Here is a 25,369-nt window from a genome sequence, read left to right as displayed (position 1 = left end):
ACTCATCACAAATCTCAAAAGCATTGAGAAAAGGGTGCGATTTCAAGTAAGATTACTGAAAAATAGAAAAAAAAGAAATATATGAAGAAAACATTTGCGAACACCAATTTTTTAGAATTAATGTTGAACCTGCATACCAAATACGATCTTCTAGGAGTCCACATCGCTGAGTACAGAATACGTTCTAAATAGACCCCTAAATCCCACTTACCAAAATGGGGGTTGGCAGCCTCGTTTTTGGCACGTCCTTAATAAACCGGACTTTAAGTTGAGAATCTTTTGTATGCACAGTATCTGTAAGCCCTGAAATTAATTAAGTCCTCATTTTAAGAAAAGAATATACATTTTTTGCTAGCGTTTATAAAACGTTTGTCGTTTGATATTGTAGACTGATGGTTGAACGCACATAAAGTTTTAAAAACGAGAGTCCTACAGATACGCATTTGTTACGAGAGGTTAGAACTGAGACATGTTTAGATATTTTGAATTCGGTTCATAAGTACATCCTGCGTTCTGCTAGATTTGCACTGATGTAATAATTTAAGACTGAATTCATACTTTAAGATAAGTACTAAGTATTAAATAGTTAATGACTTGCTTTTCTAAAGAACTTAACACCTGTCCATCAACTGCACCAAACTTTTGACCACTCGTTTTGGCCTCATGGTTTATTCTCCCTGCAGTGTTTTATTGTACGATAAACAACTCCCACTTATTTCATAAGTATTTAATCTCTCATCCAAGCCTTACTATTTGAATGATATGAACAGATATCCAGTTGGACAAGGTGTGTAATTGTTTGCACAATCTATATGTAATCTAAATAGCCAGATACAGCTGTACACACACTGCTTTTATGAATCTAACATGAACATATCGCACAGTAGAACACATCTGAATTTTATATGGAATTGTGATGGAATTTTAAATATTGACCGTACTTATTTTGAACGTATGTGGATTCTATAAATTATATGTTTATATTATATGGAATTATATCTGAAAATAAATCCATGTGACATGTTTGTAATCATAATTTCAGATGTTAAGGAGCTATTTCCACTCTGTATCCTGGTGATGTTGTGAGATATGTATGTGTATGATGAATATTTTTACAAGACACTAATCCTTGCTCGTCCCGCAGGAAAACACAAATGAGCAACACTGTTTTGTTACAGCTTTAAAGACGTTATTCCGACGACACTGATGCGGATGGAAGTTCCACTGTTCTGCCACGTGTCCTGCAGGGGATTCAGGCCCAGGAGAGTCAAGTCAGAGTTAAGATAGGCGGATCATATGACGTGGAACACGAAAACAGCCAAACGACTCTAGAATGTTACTTAAATTCCGTCAGCTGATTTCTGTACGTCATAGAAGGTGACTAAATTGGTGATCAGTTGTTCACAACGGCTGCTAAGCATTAGTTGCAGTAATTCTTTTGCTAAAGTTACTAAACTTTGACGTGTTGTGAAGCACAGAACCAATAGCTCTCTCGTTGTTGGGAGGAATTGCCACATTCACCCTGGAACTGAGCTGTTCGATGGTAATAAATCGTGATGCGATGTTTTGTGATTTGCGTGTGATAACACGGAAATGTAATCACTGTTGTGCTATCGACGCTTGATGCAAAGTACAGAAACATACAGCATTTACGACTTTGTGCTTATTGTATTTTGCACCAACCAAGTGAGCTTGAAGGAATTAGTTTGCGAGCAGCTTACAGAGATATTAGCCACTGTATGTTGGTAAATAAACATGTTAAACAGGTGAAGGAAACCCGCAAGAAGTGAGTATCGTGACATATTCTCGAGTAAATAATTGTAGTTTTCCTGTCATCAATATTACAGCTGTAATGTCAGTCTGTAAAGTTGTTTGTTGTTTACGCGGCCCTCAGGATTATTCCAGCTCCATGAAAGCGGCCTTTAAATAATCGAATCTAGACCAAGAGTGTTTAGAACAAATACAAAACGCCCATTCGCCTCCATTCGCTCCTATTTCTGTGACCTGCAAGCAGCTTGTCCCGGAATGACACGAGTTGGTAACGAACGAATCACGCCCACACCCCTCTAGGATAGATCTCACTGGCTGCTCAATTTCCCTCGACACCGGTAACCTGCTTGTCTCGGGTAAGTGTGTTGTCACAAGGCTTGCGTCTACTTCACTTAAAACGCTACACACCTGTCCTGCTGTGTACTGGTAACACCACAAGGGTTCATCTAACTAGGCAGATTCTCATGACCTAATTAAATGTAACCTGTAGGCTAACCAGACTATTTCAAAGATCCACTTTCACTATTTCCTTCAGTCGGCCACTTGACTTCAATACAGAGATCGATCCCGGCGTATGTGTATGTATACATCACGTGTGTCTTTTACAGTTATTACTGACATGATCCCTGACAAATGCCTCAGTAAACAATATAGGAAAATACTTCTAGATAACTGTATTATTCCATATCGTCTGAACTTAATGTCTCCTACTTTCGATATGGTAATGAGTTGGTGTCACCCCCATACCTATGTCACGTGATCGAAACACTGAACACGTTTCACAAGTGCACACACCTCATGGTGTAAATCCACCTGCACAAGAGAGAGAGAGAGAGAGAGAGAGAGAGAGAGAGAGAGAGAGAGAGAGAGAGAGAGAGAGAGAGAGAGAGATGAGAAACACGCACACACCACACAGACTGACACACATATATACACACTATTAAAGCTGGATGTTAGCTTGTTCATAAGGAATGCATACATCAAATGTTTTCTTTTGTTTGTTTGTTGTTTAACGCCGCACTCAGCAATATTTCAGTTATATGACGGCGGTCTGTAAATAATCGAGTCTGGACCAGACAATCCAGTTCCACACAATTTGGATACGATGACATGCATCAACCAAGTCAGCGAGCCAGACCACCCGATCCCGTTAGTCGCCTCTTACGACAAGCATAGTCGCCTTTTACTGCAAGCATGGATTGCTGAAGATCTATTCTATCCCGAATCTTCACGGGTCAAGTATGAAACGGGATATTTGTTACTTGTTTCAAGATCTGGATGATCCAGTCGGTGAATGGGATGATGCAATATACCCTTTCTTAGTTTTGAACAGGACAATGAATAAGTCCCCCTACTACAGTCAAGTCTTAGTGTCACTTGTTCAAGAACTGTACGCTCGGATTGTGAGGTGAGGTGAGATAAAACGGGGTTTAACGTCGCGTCCAACATTACTGGAGTTTTATAGCGACATGCATGTACGTACGTGTTTGTTTGTGTAGCTGCTTGTAATAGTCCGGACTGAAGCCGATTTATAGTGCTAGCTCACTAAGATACCATGCCTCAGTTTAACATTAATATCCCACTCAGACACAGTATACTGACTCCGAGTCGACCAGTCCTTGTTTTAGACCCTTAATGCCGAGCGCCAGACAGAGTAACAACAAGTACTATCTTTTAACATCTTTCGGTATGACGCGGGCGGGGATCGAACCCAGGACCTTCCGCTCTCCGGGTCGACGATCTACCACTCGGATTGTGGCTAAAATTTGTCTTTTGTGTACACCGGAAATACAACAGGTGCTTTTGTCTTTTTGTAGCTGAGATGGCGACCTCCCAGAAGCACGATATGTACAGAGGTGTTTGACAAGCCCTGTACACTTGTATGTAATCACACCTTCTGTCGGAAATGTGTCGTCAACTACACCAAAACCAGACCAGAAGCCATCAGTGCCAAGTCTCTCCTGTGTCCATTCTGCAACAAGATGACGAAAGTGTCTGCCCCTGAGAGACCAGTGGAGGAGTGGGCGGATGACGTCAAGCCCAGCTTTGTCATCCAGGGACTCTTGGACTCGTTTGGCCCCGGATCTAAAGGTGAGAGTTTGTGGTTTGTATGAATATAAATGTTATTTCTAAGCAGGTAACTCCACACCTGACTGGATTATAGGAATGTGTGTTGAGTGAGAAAATATTTTGTATGGTTTCAAAATATATCGAAAGTCATTTATTAAGTTGTTTGTAGGCTGTATGTAGACTATGAAATCGTTTCGTGTACACTGTTTTAACAAGTAACAACGATTATCCGGAACTGATTCGAAAGGGAGATGGTCTAAGGTCTATCTCAGACACAATCGCTGTTTTTTCTGAGATCTATATGGCGATTTCTATCAGTGAGACAAATCCAATGTTATTTACATAATATTTCACATTACGTCGTATTGGGATGTTATTGATGCATGTTGTCTCACACGTGTGAGTGATATGCCACATGAAGTTTTGTAATAGATAGTGATATAGAACTGTTGCTATCTCTACATAATTACATTCATATTTCAGATACCACTCACTGCAGTTATTGCAAGGAGGAAGGGGAGACAACTCCGGCTACATCTTGGTGCTCTGTTTGTGACGACGCACTCTGTGAACGATGTATTCGAGTACACAGACGAATTCCATCTTCCCGTCACCATGACGTAGTTGACCTGTCTAGAGAGACAAAGGTTAAGGTCAAGAGAAAGGTCATGTGTAAAATTCACAAAGATGAAAATATCAAATATATTTGTAAAGATTGTAAAACAGCTGTTTGTCAAACATGCTGCACTATCCATCACAGGAAATGTGACTTGGTTGTAGAAATTGTGTCAGAGATTCCTGCCATGAAAACCGAGCTGAGAAGGAATAAAGAGGATTTGTTGAAGAAACACGATGAGATGAAAACACATATTGGTAAACAAACCCCCAAAGTAGATGAAGCATTAAAGCATTACTTACAAATAGAATCGAATATCAAGTCTGCAAGTCTCAAAGCAATAGAGGTGATGAAAATCAAAGAACGGAAACTTTTGGCTGAACTGAAAGAAATGTCTGACAAACACATTGAAGAACTGAAGGCAGACATAAAGTCAGGTGAGATGTCAGTACAGATGTACCAACAACAGGCTGAGCTGATAGACCAGACTCTACAATCTGAGTGTGACATGGGTGTGTATGAGATGTACCAGGGATGTGAGGCCGGTGATGTGGAGGCTGTCGGAGTCGCAGACATGAAGGAGAAGGGAAGAATAGCCAGGATCATGTTCAGACAGGACACGGACAAGCTGAGTAGAGCACTGGACGATCTACAGCTGGGTGAGATAGACGTCCTGTATGAGGATGTACTGGACCTGAAGGCTACTCCTGTGTTACAGGACACCATTAACGTGCTGGACCTGAAGGCGACTCCTGTGTTACAGGACACCATTAACACCAGAGTAGCAGGAGATACATATGGGGCATGCCCCACTGACGTGAAGGTGTTTGTGGTGAATGGTACAGACACAGTTGTAGTCACAGACAACAACAACAACAGTGTGAAGTCCTTCTACACCAGGAACAAGCAGCCATGTCTCAGCAGGCTCAGTGTGTGTGGTCCTCCGTAAGGTATAACAATGTTGAAGGACAACCAGGTGGCTGTCACTGTGCTGGGTTCCAGTCAGATTGTAACAGTACAAGTCAACCCTGACCTGATGCTGCTGTCAACCATCAAAACCAGCAAACAGTACTGGGGTATAACGTCTCTGACACCATCAACACTAGCAGCAAGTTCCAGCTCCCCTCCCTGTGTTGATATCCTGGATATGGCGGGACACGTGCTGAAGTCAATTTGTCCAGGACAACCTAGTAGATGCATCTTGAAGTATCCCTACTTCCTCTGTACCACGAGGACAGGAAACATCCTGGTGTGTGACACGGGATCCATGTGTGTTGTGTGTCTGACTCCCGAGGGAGATGTGGTGTTCAACTACAGCCCTACAGGAGACACATCACTGAAGTATCCACTTGGTATCACCAGCACCAGCACAGGCGACATCCTGGTGACAGACTACCATCTACACAGAGTCCTCCATCTGACTGAGTCAGGACAGTTTGTTAGAAACATGCTGACATCACAGGATGGTGTCCAGAGTCCATGTGGAGTATGTGTTGGTGGGCGTGGCTGTATGTACGTGTGTACACCAGATAGCGTGAAGGTATTTACATGCTGTAAGTGAGTGAACATGTCACAAGTCTCCTTTCAATAAACTATAGTCACGTCTTTGTTGGGGGATTTATGTGCAGTGATATGTGTCATTGTGTATTTAACTGTAAGCACATTTCACTGTATTTGGTAAAATCACATTCTACATTTGCGTTGAATGAATTGTGAATGAAGATTTAACTTGTGTAAACATTTTATGTGTTATCTGAGTAGCAAGACATGGCTTTTCGTGTACTGCTCGTATCACTATAATCTATTTTGAGCATTGTCTAATTTAATGTATTATGAACTTCGAATAAAAGTGGATTCATTATTTCTGAATACCAGATCGTCCGTATGATGTGTTTTTCATGTTTGTAATCATAACGCGAGTGTAACACGGAGCTAATCCTTCTGTGTTATAACTAAAGGTGGTGTGAGCTATGGCGGTGTAGGATGGATATTTACATGACAGTAATCCTTGCTTGCTATGCTGAGGACAATAAGCAGAAGATGGGACAGATATACGTGAAATATAGGTATCAGTGTTCAACACAATCACATGATATAGATGTATATAGATATATACATTAAATGTACTAATTGTTTTGGTAGCTTTACTTAACTGTTTCGCGTTATGAAACACAGAACCGATTGCTCTCCCGTTCCTGCAGTGAGGACGTGTTACATTCACTTGGCCGTTGATCGGTCTAAGGGAGATAAATCGTGATGCAATGCTTTTGAAGCGCCATCAAATGCTGTGAACGAATGCACTTAAAGCTATGAACATTCTACCACAGAGTGTGCCGTTTATGTGTGTTACAAATAAATGAATCCACTGTAATTCTACGTTGGTCAACGCTGCAATATTCAAGCTACATGTATATGACGGTAAATAATCGAGTATGGACGCAAGAAACCAGTGATTGACATCACAAGGAACATTCAAGTCGTTGGGTCATGATGACACTGAATCAACCAAGTGACGGGGTCTGACAATCGCATCCATTTGGTCGCCTCGAACAACAAGCACAGGGTGCCGAGGACCTATACTGACCCGGAATTACGGCGGGGAGACCTTGAATAGGCTGCTTGTTGTTTTCCGCCGCACTCTGCAATATTCCAGCTATGACCAGACAAACCTCTGATTGATAGTAAGAACAGCGTCCCACGTTTATTAAGGATGTTTTTAGAAACTAGTTTTAAGTATTTTGGGTATTGAAACAAGAACATGGACATTTGCCTCTTTGTTCAACGCCTAATGCAGCTCTGCCAAGAATGGGTTTACATGAACACCCTAGAAGTATATCAACACATTCCGTGGGGATTCCAGGTCACTCCGGGCCAAACACCGTTACGTGGATGAACCTTTCTACATTTTTAGGGTGCCAACCCCATTCTCTTCTGAGTCCTGAATACCGTTTACAATCTCATTTTCCTATTTCTGAAACTCATCACAAATCTCAAAAGCATTGAGAAAAGGGTGCGATTTCAAGTAAAATTACTGAAAAATAGAAAAAAGAAATATATGAAGAAAACATTTGCGTACACCAATTTTTTAGAATTAATGTTGAACCTGCATACCAAATACGATCTTCTAGGAGTCCACATCGCTGAGTACAGAATACGCTCTAAATAGACCCCTAAATCCCACTTACCAAAATGGGGGTTGGCAGCCTCGTTTTTGGGACGTCCTTAATAAACCGGACTTCAAGTTGAGAATCTTCTGTATGCACAGTATCTGTAAGCCCTGAAATTAATTAAGTCCTCATTTTAAGAAAAGAATATACATTTTTTGCTAGCGTTTATAAAACGTTTGTCGTTTGATATTGTAGACTAATGGTTGAACGCACATAAAGTTTTAAAAACGAGAGTCCTACAGATACGCATTTATTTCGAGAGGTTAGAACTGAGATATGTTTAGATACTTTGAATTCGGTTCATAAGTACATCCTGCGTTCTGCTAGATTTGCACTGATGTAATAATTTAAGACTGAATTCATACTTTAAGATAAGTACTAAGTATTAAATAGTTAATGACTTGCTTTTCTAAAGAACTGGACACCTGTCCATCAACTGCACCAAACTTTTGACCACTCGTTTTGGCCTCATGGTTTATTCTCCCTGCAGTTTTTTATTGTACGATAAACAACTCCCACTTATTTCTTAAGTATTTAATCTCTCACCCAAGCCTTACTATTTGAATGATATGAACAGATATCCAGTTGGACAAGGTGTGTAATTTTAGATATTGACCGTACTAATTTTGAACGCATGTGGATTCTATAAATTATATATTTATATGATATGGAATTATATATGAAAATAAATCCATGTGACATGTTTGTTATCATAATTTCAGTTGTTATGGAGCTATTTCCACTCTGTATCCTGGTGATGTTGTGAGACATGTATGTGTAAGATGAATATTTTTACAAGACACTAATCCTTGCTCGTCACCCTGGAAAACACAAATAAGCAACACTGTTTTGTTACAGCTTTAAAGACGTTATTCCGACGACACTGATGCGGATGGAAGTTCCACTGTTCTGCCACGTGTCCTGCAGAGGATTCAGGCCCAGGAGAGTCAAGTCAGAGTTAGATAGGCGGATCATATGACGTCGAACACGAAAACAGCCAAACGAGTCTAGAATGTTACTTAAATTCGTCGCCTGATTTCTGTACGTCATAGAAGGTGACTAAATTGGTGATCAGTTGGTCCCAACGGCTGCTAAGCATTAGTTACAGTAATTCTTTTGCTAAATTTACTAAACTGTGGCGTGTTGTGAAGCACAGAACCAATAGCTCTCTCGTTGTTGGGAGGAATTGCCAAATTCACTCTGGAACTGAGTGATCTAAGGGTAATAAATCATGATGCGATGTTTTGTGAAGCCAGTCAAATCATAAACTTAAACATTTTTAAAGGTAATCCCATATATAATATACAACGGCCAAATGTATCAGAGAAGGTAATTTTTAATCATTAATGTCAAAAGACGGATTTTAATTAACGAAGGTAACCATAATTTGTTCCAAGCACCTACGGTATTTGCTAATAACATCAACAGTTTAAGTCATAAGTCCCAAGCACGAGAATCTGTTGGCACACAAGTTCAGTATCGTCAAAATTGCTGTGTGGGGTCTGGCATTGTCGTGTTGGAAGATCAAACCGGGTCCATGTGCTGCCATCAAAGGCAGAAGTTCTGGTGCTAGTACCCGGTCGCGGCAAGCAGCAGCGATGAGGTTGCCACGGATGACAAGAAACCTGGAACGTGCATTGCCACAGAAAGCACCTCACACCATGACACTTCCGCCTCGAAATCTGTCAACTTCCTGTACACACTCTGGGCGTAACGTTCATGACGGCGCCTCCACACCCTCGCCCTACCATCAGAAAATCGAAGATTAAATCGGGATTCATTACTGAAGACGACTTGATTCCAATTGAGTCCATCGTAAGTGTCACTGTGTCAACAATTGACGTTGACGTCTGAGTCAGAATCGGCCCACAGTATGGCCGTCGTGCTTGAAGATGAGCAGTTCTCAGACGGTTTCGAACAGTTTCAGTTTGCGCACTCAGTCTATCCCTAAACAGTTCGTTTCTGGTTGATGTAGCCGTCAAAAATCGGTTACAGAGGTGACGTAAGACAATCTGACGATCCTCTGCATGTGACGTCACACGTGGCCGACCTGGCCGAGGGCGATCAGCGGTGGTACCCGTTAGCTGTAGACGCGTCTGTAAATCACAAACAGGACTACAACCCATCGTCCTTGCGACTTCAGCTACGGACGTTCCCGTCTGCAACATGCCGTTGGCACGTTCACGTTGCACATTTGAAAGGCGTGGCATGACAAATGGCCGTAAAGACTTTTGTTTTCCTGTGTTTTTCTTTTTTTGTTAATGACTGCTAACAAGTATGGCTGAAAAAACGTGCGGTGTTTTATGGCCGCGTGACCAGTTGCACGTGAAAAAAACACTTTTTCCACTATGGTGCTGTGCACTTGAGTTTGATCGATTCACCTGCACAAAAATGGGTGTTACCTGAAGACAACTCGTGGCCATTAGTGTTTATAGACACAATAAGGGCCCACAATGATAACTGGTCAAAATGTTAAAATTTTAGGATTGTGAAGTTTTTAATTTGGTTCAGTATACATGCTTCAAGGATGAATGTTGTATGTGAAAACATGGACATCACTGTTCGTGCTGTCGATATATGTTCCACATTAATTAATCCAATGTACATATACGTTTGCGTGTGATAACACGAACATGTAATCACTGTTGTGCTATCGATGCTTGATGCAAAGTACAGAAAGATACAGCATTTACGACTTTGTGCTTATTGTACATTGTACCCACCAAGTGAGCTTGAAACAATTAGTTTGAGAGCAGCTTACAGAGATATTAGCCACTGTATGTTGGTAAATAATTATGTTAAACAGGTGAAGGAAACCTGGAAGAAGTGAGTATCGTAACTTATTTTTGAGTAAATATTTGTAGTTTTCCTGTCATCAATATTACAGCTGTATCATGTCAGTCTGTAAGTTTGTTTGTTGTTGTCGCGGCACTCAGGATTATTCCAGCTCCATGAAAGCGGCTTTTAATTAATCTAATCTAGACCCAATGTATTTAGAACAAATACAAAACGCCCATTCGCCTCCACTCGCCGCTATTTCTGTAACCTGCAAGCAGCTTGTCCTACTTTGACACGAGTTGGTAACGAAACTCACAATGGCTCAATTTCCCTCCACAGCGGTAACCCGTTTGTCTCAGGTAAGTGTGTTGTCACAAGGCTTGTGTCTGCTTCACTTTTAACGCTACAAACCTGTCCTACTGTGTAGTGGTAACACCACAAGGGTTCATCTAACTATACAGTCATCTCCAGGCAGATTCTCATAACCGGGCACCTAATTAAATATAACATGTAGGCTCACCGGAATACTTTAAAGATCCACTGTCATTAAATACTCTGATCGGCCACTTGACTTCAATACTGAGACTGATCCCTATGTACGTGTATGTATATATCACGTGTGTCTGTTACAGTTGTTACTGACATGATCCCAGACAAATGCTTCAGTAAACCATACGGGAAAATAATTCCACATAACTGTATTATTTCACATCTGATATGGTTCTTTATTATGTGAACTGTAATAATGTCTCCTACTTTCGATATGGTAATGAGTGGGTGTCACCCCATAACTATGTCACGTAATCGATACACTGCACACGGTTCACAAGTGCACGCACTTCATGTTGTAAATGCACCTGCACAATGAGAGGAGAGAGAGAGAGAGAGAGAGAGAGAGAGAGAGAGAGAGAGAGAGAGAGAGAGAGAGAGAGAGAAACACGCACACACCACACAGACAGACACACATATATACACACTATTAGAGCTGGATGTTAGGTTGTTCATAAGAAATGCATACATCTGAGATAACTTTTCTTTTGTTTGTTTGTTGTTTAAGGCCGCACTCAGCAATATTCCAGCTGTATGACGGCGGTCTGTAAATAATCGAGTCTGGACCAGACAATCCAGTGATTGACATAATGAGCGTTGATCCACACAATTGGGATATGATGACATGCATAAACCACCCAATCCCGTTTGTCGCCTCTTACGACAAGCACAGTTGCCTTTGACTGCAAGCACAGGTTGCTGAAGATCTATTCTACCCCAAATCTTCATGGGTCTTATGAAACGGGATATTTGTTAATTGTTTCAAGATCTGGACGATCCAGTCGGTGAATGGGAGGATACAATATACCCTTTCTTAGTTTTGAACGGGACAGTAAATAAGTCCCCCTTAGTGTCTTAGTGTCAGTGTTCAAGAACTGTACGCTCGGATTGTGAGGTGAGGTAAAATGGGGTTTAACGTCGCGTCCAAGATTATTGCACTGATATAGCGACATGCATGTGCGTACGTGTGTGTTTGTGTGACTGATGCCGATTTATAGTGCTAGCTCACTGAGATACCATGCCGCAGTTTAACATGAATACCCCACTCAGACACAGTATACTGACTCCGAGTCGACCAGTCCTTGTTTTAGACCCTTAATGCCGGGCGCCAGACAGGGTAACAACAAGTACCATCTTTTAACGTCTTTCTGTGTGACGCGGGCGGGGATCGAACCCCGGACCTTCGGCTCTCCGGGTGGACGCTCTACCAGTCAGATTGTGGCTAAAATTTGTCTTTTGTGTACACCGGAAATACAACGGCTGGTTGATCTTTGTGTAGGTAAGATGGCGACCTCCCAGAAGTTAACAGAACACTTCCTGACATGCACGATATGTACAGAGGTGTTTGACAAGGCCTGTACACTTGTATGTAATCACACCTTCTGTCGGAAATGTGTCGTCAACTACACCAAAACCAGACCAGAAGCCATCAGTGCCAAATCTCTCCTGTGTCCATTCTGCAGCTAGATGACGAAAGTGTCTGCCCCTGAGAGACCAGTGGAGGAGTGGGCGGATGACGTCAAGCCCAGCTTTGTCATCCAGGGACTCTTGGACTCGTTTGGCCCCGGATCTAAAGGTGAGAGTTTGTGGTTTGTATGAATATAAATGTTACTTCTAAGCAGGCAACTCCACACCTGACTGGATTATAGGAATGTATGTTGAGTGAGAAGATATTTTGTATGGTTTCAAAATATATCGAAAGTCATTTATTAAGTTGTTTGTAGGCTGTATGTAGACCATGAAATCGTTTCGTGTACACTGTTTTAACAAGTAACAACGATTATCCAGACATGATTCGAAAGAGAGATGGTCTAAGGTCTATCTCAGACACAATCGCTGTTTTTTCTGAGATCTATATGGCGATTTCTATCAGTGAGACAAATCCAATGTTATTTACATAATATTTCACATTACGTCGTATTGGGATGTTATTGATGCATGTTGTCTCACACGTGCGAGTGATATGCCACATGAAGTTTTGTAATAGATAGTGATATAGAACTGTTACTATCTCTACATGATTACATTCATATTTCAGATACCACTCACTGCAGTTATTGCAAGGAGGAAGGGGAGACAACTCCGGCTACATCTTGGTGCTCTGTTTGTGACGACGCACTCTGTGAACGATGTATTCGAGTACACAGACGAATTCCATCTTCCCGACACCATGACGTAGTTGACCTGTCTAGAGAGACAAAGGTTAGGGTCAAGAGAAAGGTCATGTGTAAAATTCACAAAGATGAAAATATCAAATATATTTGTAAAGATTGTAAAACAGCTGTTTGTCAAACATGCTGCACTATCCATCACAGGAAATGTGACTTGGTTGTTGAAATTGAGTCAGAGATTCCTGCAATGGAAACCGAGTTGAGAAGGAATAAAGAGGATTTGTTGAAGAAACAGGACGAGATGAAAACACATATTGGTAAACAAAACTCCAAAGTCAATGAAGCATTAACACTTTACTTACAAATAGAATCGAATATCAAGTCTGCAAGTCTCAAAGCAATAGAGATGATCAAAGTCAAGGAACGGAAACTTTTGGCTGAACTGAAAGAAATGTCTGGCAGACACATTGGAGAACTGAAAGCAGACATAAAGTCAGGTGAGATGTCAGTACAGATGTACCAACAACAGGCTGTGCTGATAGACCAGACTCTACAATCTGAGTGTGACATGGGTGTGTATGAGATGTACCAGGGATGTGAGGCCGGTGATGTGGAGGCTGTCGGAGTCACAGACGTGAAGGAGAAGGGAAGAATAGCCAGGATCATGTTCAGACAGGACACGGACAAGCTGAGTAGAGCACTGGACGATCTACAGCTGGGTGAGATAGACGTCCTGTATAAGGGTGTGCTGGACCTGAAGGCTACTCCTGTGTTACAGGACACCATTAACGTGCTGGACCTGAAGGCTACTCCTGTGTTACAGGACACCATTAACACCAGAGTAGCAGGAGATACATATGGAGCAAACCTCATTGACATGACGGTGTTAGTTGTGAATGGTACAAACACAGTGGTAGTCACAGACAACAACAACAACAGTGTGAAGTCCTTCTACACCAGGAACAAGCAGCCAGGTCACAGCAGGCTCAGTGTGTGTGGTACTCCGTTTGGTATAACAAAGTTGAAGGACAACCAGGTGGCTGTCACTGTGCCGGGTTCCAGACAGATTTTATCTGTACAAGTCAACCCTGACCTGGTGCTGCTGTCAACCATCAAAACCAGCAAACGGTACTGGGGTATAACGTCTGTGACACCATCAACACTAGCAGCAAGTTCCGCCTTCCCTCTCTGTGTTGATATCCTGGATATGACGGGACACGTCCTGAGGTGAATTTGTCCAGGCCAACCTAGTAGATACATCTTGAAGCATTCCTCCTTCCTCTGTACCACGAGGACAGGAAACATCCTGGTGTCTGACAGTGGATCCAAGTGTGTCATGTGTCTGGCTCCCGAGGGAGATGTTGTGTTCACCTACAGCACTACAGGAAACACATCACTGAAGTATCCACGTGGTATCACAACTACCAGCACAGGAGACATCCTGGTGACAGACAACCATCTACACAGAGTCCTCCATCTGACTGAGTCAGGACAGTTTGTTAGAAACATGCTGACATCACAGGATGGTGTCCAGTATCCATGTGGAGTGTGTTATGGTGGGCGTGGCCGTATGTACGTGTGTATGTCAGATGAAGTGAAGGTATTTACATGTAAGTGAGTGAACATGTCACAAGTCTCCTTTCAATAAACTATAGTCACGTCTTTGTTGGGGGATTTAAGTGTAGTGATATATGTCATTGTGTATTTACCTGTAAGCACCTTTCACTGTATTTGGTAAAATCACATTTTACGTTTGTGTTGAAGCTCGCATCTTAGCCTTACTATTTGAATGTGATGAATGAAGATTTAACTTGTTTACACATTCTTCGTGTACTGCTCGTATTGAGATCTATTCTGAGCATTGTCTAATTTTATATATTATATACTTCGATTTAAAGTTGATCAATTATTTCCGAATACCAGATCATCCGTATGATGTGTTTTTCCTGTTTGTAATGATAACGTGAGTGCAACACCGAGTTAATCCTTCGGTGTTATAACTAGAGGTGGTGTAAGCTATGGTGGTGTTGGATTGATATTTACATGACACTTATCCTTGCTTGCTATGCTGAGAACAATAAGCAGAAGATGGGACGAATGTAAGTAAAATATGAGCCTCAGTGTTCAACAGAATCACCTGAAACTACTATTGTACATTTATACATTAAATGTACTGATTGTTATTGTAGCTTTACTGAACTGTTTCGCTTTATGAAACAGAACCGATTGCTCTCTCGTTCCTGCAGTGAGGACGTGTTACATTCACTTGGCTGTTGATCGGTCTAAGGGAGATAAATCGTGATGCAATGTTTTTTGAAGCGCCATAAAATGCAGTGAACGAATGCACTTGAAGCTATGAACATTTTATCACAGAGTGTGCCGTTCATGTGCGTTACAAATAAATGAATCCACTGTAATTCTATGTTGGTCAAAGCCGCGATATTCAAGCTACATGTATATGACGGTAAATAATCGAGTATGGACGCGAGAAACAAGTGATTGACATCCCGAGATACATCCAAAGTCGTTGGGTCTCGATGACACTGCCTCAACCAAGTGGTGGAGCCTGAACATCGCATCCATTTGGTCGCCTTGACTATACTAATACCTATACTGACCCGGAATCACCACGGTGAGACCTTCAATAGGCTGCTTGTTGTTTTCCGCCGCACTCCGCAACATTCCAGCTGTGACCAGACAAACCTATGATTGATAGTAAGAACAGCGTCCCACGTTTATTAAGGATGTTTTTAGAAACTAGTTTGAAGTATTTTGGGTATTGAAACAAGAACATGGACATTTGCCTCTTTGTTAAACGCCTAATGCAGCTCTGCCAAGAATGGGTTTACATGAACACCCTAGAAGTATATCAACACATTCCATGGGGATTCCAGGTCACTCCGGGCCAGACACCGTTACGTGGATGAACCTTTCTACATTTTTAGGGTGCCAACCCCATTCTCTCCTGAGTCCTGAATACCGTTTTCAGTCTCATTTTCCTATTACTGAAACTCATCACAAATCTCAAAAGCATTGAGAAAAGGGTGCGATTTCAAGTAAAATTACTGAAAAATAGAAATATATGAAGAAAACATTTGCGTACACCAATTTTTGGGAATTAATGTTGAACCTGCATACCAAATACGATCTTCTAGGAGTCCACATCGCTGAGTACCGAATATTCTCTAAATAGACACCTATATCCCACTTACCAAAATGGGGGTTGGCAGCCTCGTTTTTGGGACGTCCTTAATAAACCGGACTTTAAGATGAGAATCTTCTGTATGCACAGTTTCTGTAAGCCCTGAAATTAATTAAGTCCTCATTTTAAGAAAAGAATATTCATTTTTTGCTAGCGTTTATAAAACGTTTGTCGTTTGATATTGTAGACTGATGGTTCAATGCACATAAAGTTTTAAAAACGAGAGTCCTACAGATACGCATTTGTTACGAGAGGTTAGAACTGAGATATGTTTAGATACTTTGAATTCGGTCCTTAAGTACATCCTGCGTTCTGCTAGATTTGCACTGATGTAATAATTTAAGACTGAATTCATACTTTAAGATAAGTACTAAGTATTAAATAGTTAATGACTTGTTTTTCTTAAGAACTGAATACCTTTCCATCAACTGCACCAAACTTTTGACCACTCGTTTTGGCCTCATGGTTTATTCTCCCTGCAGTTTTTTATTGTACGATAAACAACTCCCACTTATTTCTTAAGTATTTAATCTCTCACCCAAGCCTTACTATTTGAATGATATGAACAGATATCCAGTTGGACAAGGTGTGTAATTGTTTGCACAATTTATATTTAATCTAAATAGCCCGATACAGCTGTTCACATATTGCTTTTAGTGAATCTAACATGAACATATCGCACAGTAGAACACATCTGAATTTTACATGGAATTGTGATGGAATTTTAGATATTGACCGTACTAATTTTGAACGCATGTAGATTCTATAAATTATATATTTATATGATATGGAATTATATATGAAAATAAATCCATGTGACATGTTTGTAATCATAATTTCAGTTGTTATGGAGCTATTTCCACTCTGTATCCTGGTGATGTTGTGAGATATGTATGTGTAAGATGAATATTTTTACAAGACACTAATCCTTGCTCGTCACGCTGGAAAACACAAATAAGCAACACTGTTTTGTTACAGCTTCAAAGACGTTATTCCGACGACACTGATGCAGATGGAAGTTCCACTGTTCTGCCACGTGTTCTGCAGAGGAATCAGGCCCAGGAGGGTCAAGTCAGAGTTAGATAGGAGGATCATATGACGTGAAACACGAAAACAGCCAAACGAGTCTAGAATGTTACTTAAATTCGTCGCCTGATTACTGTACGTCATAGAAGGTGACTAAATTGGTGATCAGATGGCATTAGTTACAGTAATTCTTTTGCTAAATTTACTAAACTGTGACGTGTTGTGAAGCACAGAACCAATAGCTCTCTCGTTGATGGGAGGAATTGCCAAATTCACTCTGGAACTGAGTGGTCTAAGGGTAATATATCGTGATGCGATGTTTTGTGAAGCCAGCCAAATTAAAAACTTAGACATTTTTAAAAGTAATCCCATATATAATATACAACGGCCAAATGTATCAGAGAAGGTAATTTTTAATCATTAATGTCAAAAGACGGATTTTAATTAACGAAGGTAATCATAATTTGTTCCAAGTACCTACGGTATTTGGTAATAACATCAACAGTTTAAGTCATAAGTCCCAAGCACGAGAATCTGTTGGCACACAAGTTCAGTAGCGTCAAAAATGCTGTGTGGGGTCTGGCATTGTCGTGTTGGAAGATCAAACCGTGCTGCCATTAAAGGCAGAAGTTCTGGTGCTAGTACCCGGTCGCGGCAAGCAGCAGCGATGAGGTTGCCGCGGATGACAAGAAACCTGGAACGTGCATTGCCACAGAAAGCACCCCACACCATGACACTTCCGCCTCGAAATCTGTCAACTTCCTGTACACAACACTGGGCGTAACGTTCATGACGGCGCCTCCACATCCTCGCCCTACCATCAGCAAATCGAAGATTAAATCGGGATTCATTACTGAAGACGACTTGATTCCAATTCCTCAGAGTCCATCGTAAGTGTCACTGTGCCAACAATTGACGTTGACGTCTGTGTAATTGAGTCAGAATCGGCCCACAGTATGGCCGTCGTGCTTGAAGATGAGCAGTTCTCAGACGGTTTCGAACAGTTTCGGTTTGCGCACTCAGTCTACCCCTAAACAGTTCGTTTCTGGTTGATGTAGCCGTCAAAAATCGGTTACAGAGGTGACGTAAGACAATCTGACGATCCTCTGCATGTGACGTCACATGTGGTCGACCTGGCCCAGGGCGATCAGCGGTGGTACCCGTTAGCTGTAGACGCGTCTGTAAATCATAAACAGGACTACAACCCATCGTCCTTGCGACTTCAGCCACGGACGTTCCCGTCTGCAACATGCCGTTGGCACGTTCACGTTGCACATTTGAAAGGCGTGGCATGACAAATGGCCGTAAAGACTTTTGTTTTCTTGTGTTTTTCTTTTTTGTGTTAATGACTGCTAACAAGTATGGCTGAAAAGACGTGCGGTGTTATGGCCACGTGACCAGTTGCACGTGAAAAAACACTTTTTCCACTATGGTGCTGTGCACATGATTTTGATCGATTCACCTGCACAAAAACGAGTGTTACCTGAAGACAATACGTGGCCATTAGTGTTTAAATACACAATAAGGGCCAACAATGATAACTGGTCAAAATGTTAAAATTTTAGGATTGTGAAGTTTTTAATTTGGTTCAGTATTCATGCTTCAAGGATGAATGTTGTATGTGAAAACATGGACATCACTGTTCGTGCTGTCGATATATGTTCCACATTAATTATTCCAATGAACATATACGTTTGCGTGTGATAACACGAACATGTAATCACTGTTGTGCTATCGATGCTTGATGCAAAGTACAGAAAGATACAGCATTTACGACTTTGTGCTTATTGTACATTGCACCCAACAAGTGAGCTTGAAAGAATTAGTTTGCGAGCAGCTTACAGAGATATTAGCCACTGTATGTTGGTAAATAATTATGTTAAACAGGTGAAGGAAACCCGCAAGAAGTGAGTATCGTAACTTATTCTCGAGTAAATAATTGTAGTTTTCCTCTCATCAATATTACAGCTGTATGTCAGTCTGTAAGTTTGTTTGTTGTTTACGCGGCACTCAGGATTATTCCAGCTCCATGAAAGCGGCCTTTAAATAATCGAATCTAGACCCAGTGTATTTAGAACAAATACAAAACGCCCATTCGCCTCCACTCGGCCCTATTTCTGTGACCTGCAAGCAGTTTGTCCTACTATGACACGAGTTGGTAACGAAAGTCACGGTAGCTCAATTTCCCTCCACAGCGGTTATCTGCTTGTCTCAGGTAAGTGTGTTGTCACAAGGCTTGCGTCTACTTCAGTTATAACGCTACACACCTGTCCTACTGTGTACTGGTAACACCACAAGGGTTCATCTAACTATACAGTCATCTCCAGGCAGATTCCCATGACCGGGCACCTAATTAAATATAACATGTAGGCTAACCGGAATAATTCAAAGATCCACAGTCATTAAATACTCTGATCGGCCACTTGACTTCAATACTGAGACCGATCCCGATGTATGTGTATGTATATATCACGTGTGTCTGTTACAGTTATTACTGACATGATCCCTGACAAATGCTTCAGTAAACCATACGGGAACATAATTCCACATAACTGTATTATTTCACATCTGATATGGTAGTATGTGAACTGTAAAAATGTCTCCTACTTTCGATATAGTAAAAGGTGGGTGTCACCCCATATTTATGTCACGTGATCGATACACTGCACACGGTTCACAAGTGCACACACCTCATGTTGTAAAGCCAGCCTGTGACTGATTTGACAAGCACCACCAACCTCCGTCATCGTGAGGCCACTGTTTCTGGCTTCTCGGTGTCACCATGACATACATTGCATAACAAACGCGTACTGTCAGGCCATCAATATTTTACTTATTTTCCAACTTCAGCAAGCAAACTAAAACCAACCAAACAACGAAACAAAACTACTTAGGTACCACCTCATGTGTTCAAAACTGGTTATGAATTTCGAGAAGTACATGTCCTGATGAACTGACGACATTATTAATGTGTTATATGAGTAGTTCAATGGTCCCTGTATCCATGCTAAAGTCGGGAAAGGCCGGGGGCTTACAAGATGTGTAGAATCGAAACAAGTTCGGGTTGTGGATAAGACGTGCATGTTTTGTACACAGGCAATACACGACTGGTTTGTCTTTTTCTAGGTAAGATGGCGACCTCCCAGAAGTTAACAGAACACTTCCTGACATGCACTATATGTACAGAGGTGTTTGACAAGGCCTGTACACTTGTATGTAATCACACCTTCTGTCGGAAATGTGTCGTCAACTACACCAAAACCAGACCAGAAGCCATCAGTGCCAAATCTCTCCTGTGTCCATTCTGCAGCAAGATGACGAAAGTGTCTGCCCCTGAGAGACCAGTGGAGGAGTGGGCGGATGACGTCAAGCCTATCTTTGTCATCCAGGGACTTTTGGACTCGTTTGGCCCCGGGTCTAAAGGTGGGTTGTGGTTTGTATGAATATGAATGTTATTTCTATGCAGGTAACTCCACACCTGACTGGATTATAGGAATGTGTGTTGAGTGAGAAGATATTTTGTATGGTTTCAAAATATATCGAAAGTCATTTATTAAGTTGTTTGTAGGCTGTATGTAGACTATGAAATCGTATCGTGTACACTGTTTTAACAAGTAACAACGATTATCCGGACATGATTCGAAAGGGAGATGGTCTCAGGTCTATCTCAGACACAATCGCTGGTTTTTCTGAAATCTATATGGCGATTTCTATCAGTGAGACAAATCCAACGTTATTTACATACTTTTTTACATTACGTCGTATTGGGATGTTATTGATGCATGTTGTCTCACACGTGCGAGTGATATGCCACATGAAGTTCTGTAGTAGGTAGTGATATAGAACTGTTACTATCTCTACATGATTACATTCCTATTTCAGATACGACTCACTGCAGTTATTGCAAGGAGGAAGGGGAGACAACTCCGGCTACATCTTGGTGCTCTGTTTGTGACGACGCACTCTGTGAACGATGTATTCGAGTACACAGACGAATTCCATCTTCCCGTCACCATGACGTAGTTGACCTGTTTGGAGAGACAAAGGTTAGGGTCAAGAGAAAGGTCATGTGTAAAGTTCACAAGGATCAGAATATCAAATATATTTGTAAAGATTGTAAAAAAGCTGTTTGTCAAACATGCTGCACTATCCATCACAGGAAATGTGACTTGGTTGTTGAAATTGAGTCTGAGATTCCTGCAATGAAAACCGAGTTAAGAAGGAATAAAGAGGATTTGTTGAAGAAACAGGACGAGATGAAAACACATATTGGTAAACAAAACTCCAAAGTCAATGAAGCATTAACACTTTGCGTACGAATAGAATCGAATATCAAGTCTGCAAGTCTCAAAGCAATAAAGATGATCAAAGTCAAGGAACGGAAACTTTTGGCTGAACTGAAAGAAATGTCTGACAAACACATTGGAGAACTGAAGGCAGACATAAAGTCAGGTGAGATATCAGTACAGATGTACAAACAACAGGCTGAGCTGATAGACCAGACTCTACAATCTGAGTGTGACATGGGTGTGTATGAGATGTACCAGGGATGTGAGGCCGGTGATGTGGAGGCTGTCGGAGTCGCAGACGTGAAGGAGAAGGGAAGAATAGCCAGGATCATGTTCAGACAGGACACGGACAAGCTGAGTAGAGCACTGGACGATCTACAGCTGGGTGAGATAGACGTCCTGTATGAGGGTGTGCTGGACCTGAAGGCTACTCCTGTGTTACAGGACACCATTAACGTGCTGGACCTGAAGGCTACTCCTGTGTTACAGGACACCATTAACGTCAGAGTAGCAGGAGATACATCTGGGGCATGCCCCAATGACGTGAAGGTGTTTGTGGTGAATGGTACAGACACAGTGGTAGTCACAGACTATAGCAACGACAGTGTGAAATCCTTCTACACCAGGAACAAGCAGCCAGGTCACAGCAGGCTCAATCTGGGTGGTCGTCCGCGGGGTATAACAAAGTTGAAGGACAACCAGGTGGCTGTCACTGTGCCGGGTTCCAGACAGATTGTAACAGTACAAGTCAACCCTGACCTGGTGCTGCTGTCAACCATCACAACCAGCAAAGAGTACTTGGGTATAACGTCTCTGACACCATCAACACTAGCAGCAAGTTCCGACTCCCCTCTCTGTGTTGATATCCTGGATATGGCGGGACACGTGCTGAGGTCAATTTGTCCAGACCAACCTAGTAGATGCATCTTGGAGTATCCCTTCTTCCTCTGTACCACGAGGACAGGACACATCCTGGTGTCTTTCAGTGGATCCACGTGTGTCGTGTGTCTGACTCCCGAGGGAGACGTGGTGTTCACCTACAGCCCTACACGGGACACAGCACTGAAGAATCAACTTGGTATCACCAGCACCAGCACAGGCGACATCCTGGTGACAGACCACCATCTACACAGAGTCCTCCATCTGACTGAGTCAGGACAGTTTGTTAGAAACATGCTGACATCACAGGATGGTGTCCAGTATCCACGTGGAGTGTGTGTTGGTGGGCGTGGCCGCATGTACCTGTGTAGACCAGATTCGGTGAAGGTATTTACATGTAAGTGAGTGAACATGTCACAAGTCTCCTGTCAATAAACTATAGTCACGTCTTTGTTGGGGGATTTATGTGCAGTGATATGTGTCATTGTGTATTTAACTGTAAGCACATTTCACTGTATTTGGTAAAATCACATTCTACATTTGCGTTGAATGAATTGTGAATGAAGATTTAACTTGTGTAAACATTTTATGTGTTATCTGAGTAGCAAGACATGGAGCTAATCCTTCTGTGTTATAACTAGAGGTGGTGTGAGCTATGGCGGTGTAGGATGGATATTTACATGACAGTAATCCTTGCTTGCTATGCTGAGGACAATAAGCAGAAGATGGGACGGATATACGTGAAATATGAGTATGATATGATATAGATGTATATAGATATATACATTAAATGTACTAATTGTTTTGGTAGCTTTACTGAACTGTTTCGCGTTATGAAACACAGAACCGATTGCTCTCCCGTTCCTGCAGCGAGGACGTGATACATTCACTTGGCCGTTGATCGGTCTATGGGTGATAAATCGTGATGGAATATCTTTGAAGCGCCATAAAATGCAGTGAAAACGCACTTGAAGCCATGGACATTTTATCACAGAGTGTGCCGTTTATGTGTGTTACAAATAAATGAATCCAATGTAATTCTATGTTGGTCAACGCTGCAATATTCAAGCTACATATATATGACGGTAAATAATCGAGTATGGACGGGAGAAACCAGTGATTGACATCACGAGCAACATCCAAAGTCGTTTGGTCACGATGACACTGTATCAACCAAGTGGTGGAGCCAGGACATCAATCAATAGGCTGCTTGTAGTTTTCCGCCGCACTCTGCAATATTCGAGCTATGACCAGACAAACCTATGATTGATAGTAAGAACAGCGTCCCACGTTTATTAAGGATGTTTTTAGAAACTAGTTTGAAGTATTTTGGGTATTGAAACAAGAACATGGACATTTGCCCCATTGTTCAACGCCTTATACAGCTCTGCCAAGACTGGGTTTACCTGAACAAGCTGGAAGTATATCAACATATTCCGTGGGGATTCCAGGTCACTAATCTTTCCGGGCCAGACAAGGTTACGTGGATGAACCTTTCTACATTTTTAGGGTGCCAACCCCATCCTCTTCTGAGTCCCGAATAACGTTTACAGTCTCATTTTCTTATTCCTGAAACCAGAATACTACTCGTCACAAATCTCAAAAGCATAGGGAAAAGGGTGCGATTTCAAGTAAAATTACTGAAAAATAATATAAAAGAAATATATGAAGAAAATATTTGCGTACACCAATGTTTTGGAATAAATGTTGAACCTGCATACCAAATACGATCTTCTAGGAGTCCACATCGCTGAGTACCGAATATTCTCTAAATAGACCCCTAAATCCCACTTACCAAAATGGGGGTTGGCAGCCTCGTTCTTGGGACGTCCTTAATAAACCGGACTTAAAGTTGAGAATCTACTGTATGCACAGTATCTGTGAGCCCTGAAATTAATTGAGTCCACAGTTTAAGAAAAGAATCTACATTTTTTGCTAAGGTTTATGAAACGTTTGTCGTTTGATATTGTAGACTGATGGTTCAACGCGGATAAAGTTTTAAAACGAGAGTCCTACAGATACGCATTTGATACGAGAGGTTAGAACTGAGATATGTTTAGATATTTTTAATTTGGTCCATAAGTACATCCTACGTTCTGCTGGATTGCACTGATGTAATAATTTAAGACTGAATTCATACTTTAAGATAAGTACTAAGTATTAAATAGTTAATGACTTGCTTTTCTTAAGAACTGAACACCTTTCCAGCAACTGAACCAAACTTTTGACCACTCGTTTTTGCCACATGGTTTATTCTCCCTGCAGTTTTTTATTGTACGATAAACAACTCCCACTTATTTCTTAAGTATTTAATCTCTCACCCAAGCCTTACTATTTTAATGATATGAATAGATATCCAGTTGGACAAGGTGTATAATTGTTTGCACAATTTATATGTAATCTAAATAGCCAGATACAGCTGTTCACATACTGGTTTTGTGAATGTAACGTGAACACATCGCACAGTAGAACACATCTGAATTTTATATTGAATTTTGATAGAATTTTTAATATTGACCGTACTCATTTTGAACGTGTGTGGATTCTATAAATTATATATTTATATTATATGGAATTATATCTGAAAATAAATCCATGTGACATGTTTGTAATCATAATTTCAGTTTGTTAAGGAGCTATTTCTAGATGTTGTGAGATATGTATGTGTATGATGAATATTTTTACAAGACACTAATCCTTGCTCGTCACGCTGGAAAACACAAATGAGCAACACTGTTTTGTTACAGTTTCAAAGACGTTATTCCGACGACACTGATGCAGATGGAAGTTCCTCTGTTCTGCCACGTGTCCTGCCGGGGAATCAGGTCCAGGAGAGTCAAGTCAGACTTAGATAGGCGGATCATATGTCGTGGAACACGAAAACAGACAAACGAGTCTAGAATGTTACTTAA

General features: G+C 41.4%; 4 protein-coding genes and 1 long non-coding RNA gene across 5 annotated transcripts; 4 read left to right on the top strand and 1 right to left on the bottom strand.

Moving 5' to 3' along the window:
* Positions 1-2,083: 2,083 nt before the first annotated feature.
* Positions 2,084-5,405, top strand: LOC124135358 (transcription intermediary factor 1-beta-like). Its single transcript, XM_048399029.1, has 3 exons — positions 2,084-2,126; positions 3,588-3,861; positions 4,324-5,405. The coding sequence occupies exons 2-3, from the start codon at positions 3,753-3,755 to the stop codon at positions 5,403-5,405; spliced, it is 1,191 nt and encodes a 396-aa protein (XP_048254986.1). The 5' UTR covers positions 2,084-2,126; positions 3,588-3,752.
* Positions 5,406-5,414: 9 nt separating this feature from the next.
* Positions 5,415-6,337, top strand: LOC125381671 (tripartite motif-containing protein 2-like). The gene has a single exon (XM_048399030.1). It carries the CDS (start codon positions 5,415-5,417, stop codon positions 6,015-6,017), a length of 603 nt encoding a protein of 200 aa, XP_048254987.1. The 3' UTR covers positions 6,018-6,337.
* A 7,313-nt stretch (positions 6,338-13,650) lies between these two features.
* On the bottom strand, positions 13,651-13,921 carry LOC125381672. Its single transcript, XR_007221969.1, has 2 exons — positions 13,861-13,921; positions 13,651-13,815 (listed from the first exon to the last, which is right to left on the bottom strand). It is a non-coding gene; the product is annotated as an uncharacterized LOC125381672 (long non-coding RNA).
* A 17-nt stretch (positions 13,922-13,938) lies between these two features.
* LOC125381624 lies at positions 13,939-17,349 on the top strand. The gene is made up of 3 exons (XM_048398716.1): positions 13,939-14,288; positions 14,382-14,661; positions 17,242-17,349. The coding sequence occupies exons 1-3, from the start codon at positions 13,939-13,941 to the stop codon at positions 17,347-17,349; spliced, it is 738 nt and encodes a 245-aa protein (XP_048254673.1).
* Positions 17,350-19,087: 1,738 nt separating this feature from the next.
* LOC124135393 (protein wech-like) lies at positions 19,088-25,312 on the top strand. Its single transcript, XM_048398715.1, has 4 exons — positions 19,088-19,196; positions 20,416-20,712; positions 21,172-22,844; positions 25,205-25,312. The coding sequence occupies exons 2-4, from the start codon at positions 20,421-20,423 to the stop codon at positions 25,310-25,312; spliced, it is 2,073 nt and encodes a 690-aa protein (XP_048254672.1). The 5' UTR covers positions 19,088-19,196; positions 20,416-20,420.
* The last annotated feature ends 57 nt before the right edge of the window (positions 25,313-25,369 follow it).

Source organism: Haliotis rufescens, unplaced genomic scaffold (assembly GCF_023055435.1).
Source record: "Haliotis rufescens isolate VD_foot unplaced genomic scaffold, xgHalRufe1.0.p SCAF_19, whole genome shotgun sequence".
NCBI lineage: Eukaryota > Metazoa > Mollusca > Gastropoda > Lepetellida > Haliotidae > Haliotis > Haliotis rufescens.
Note: the sequence above shows the minus strand (reverse complement) of the source record. Positions and strands in the feature narration are given on the sequence as shown.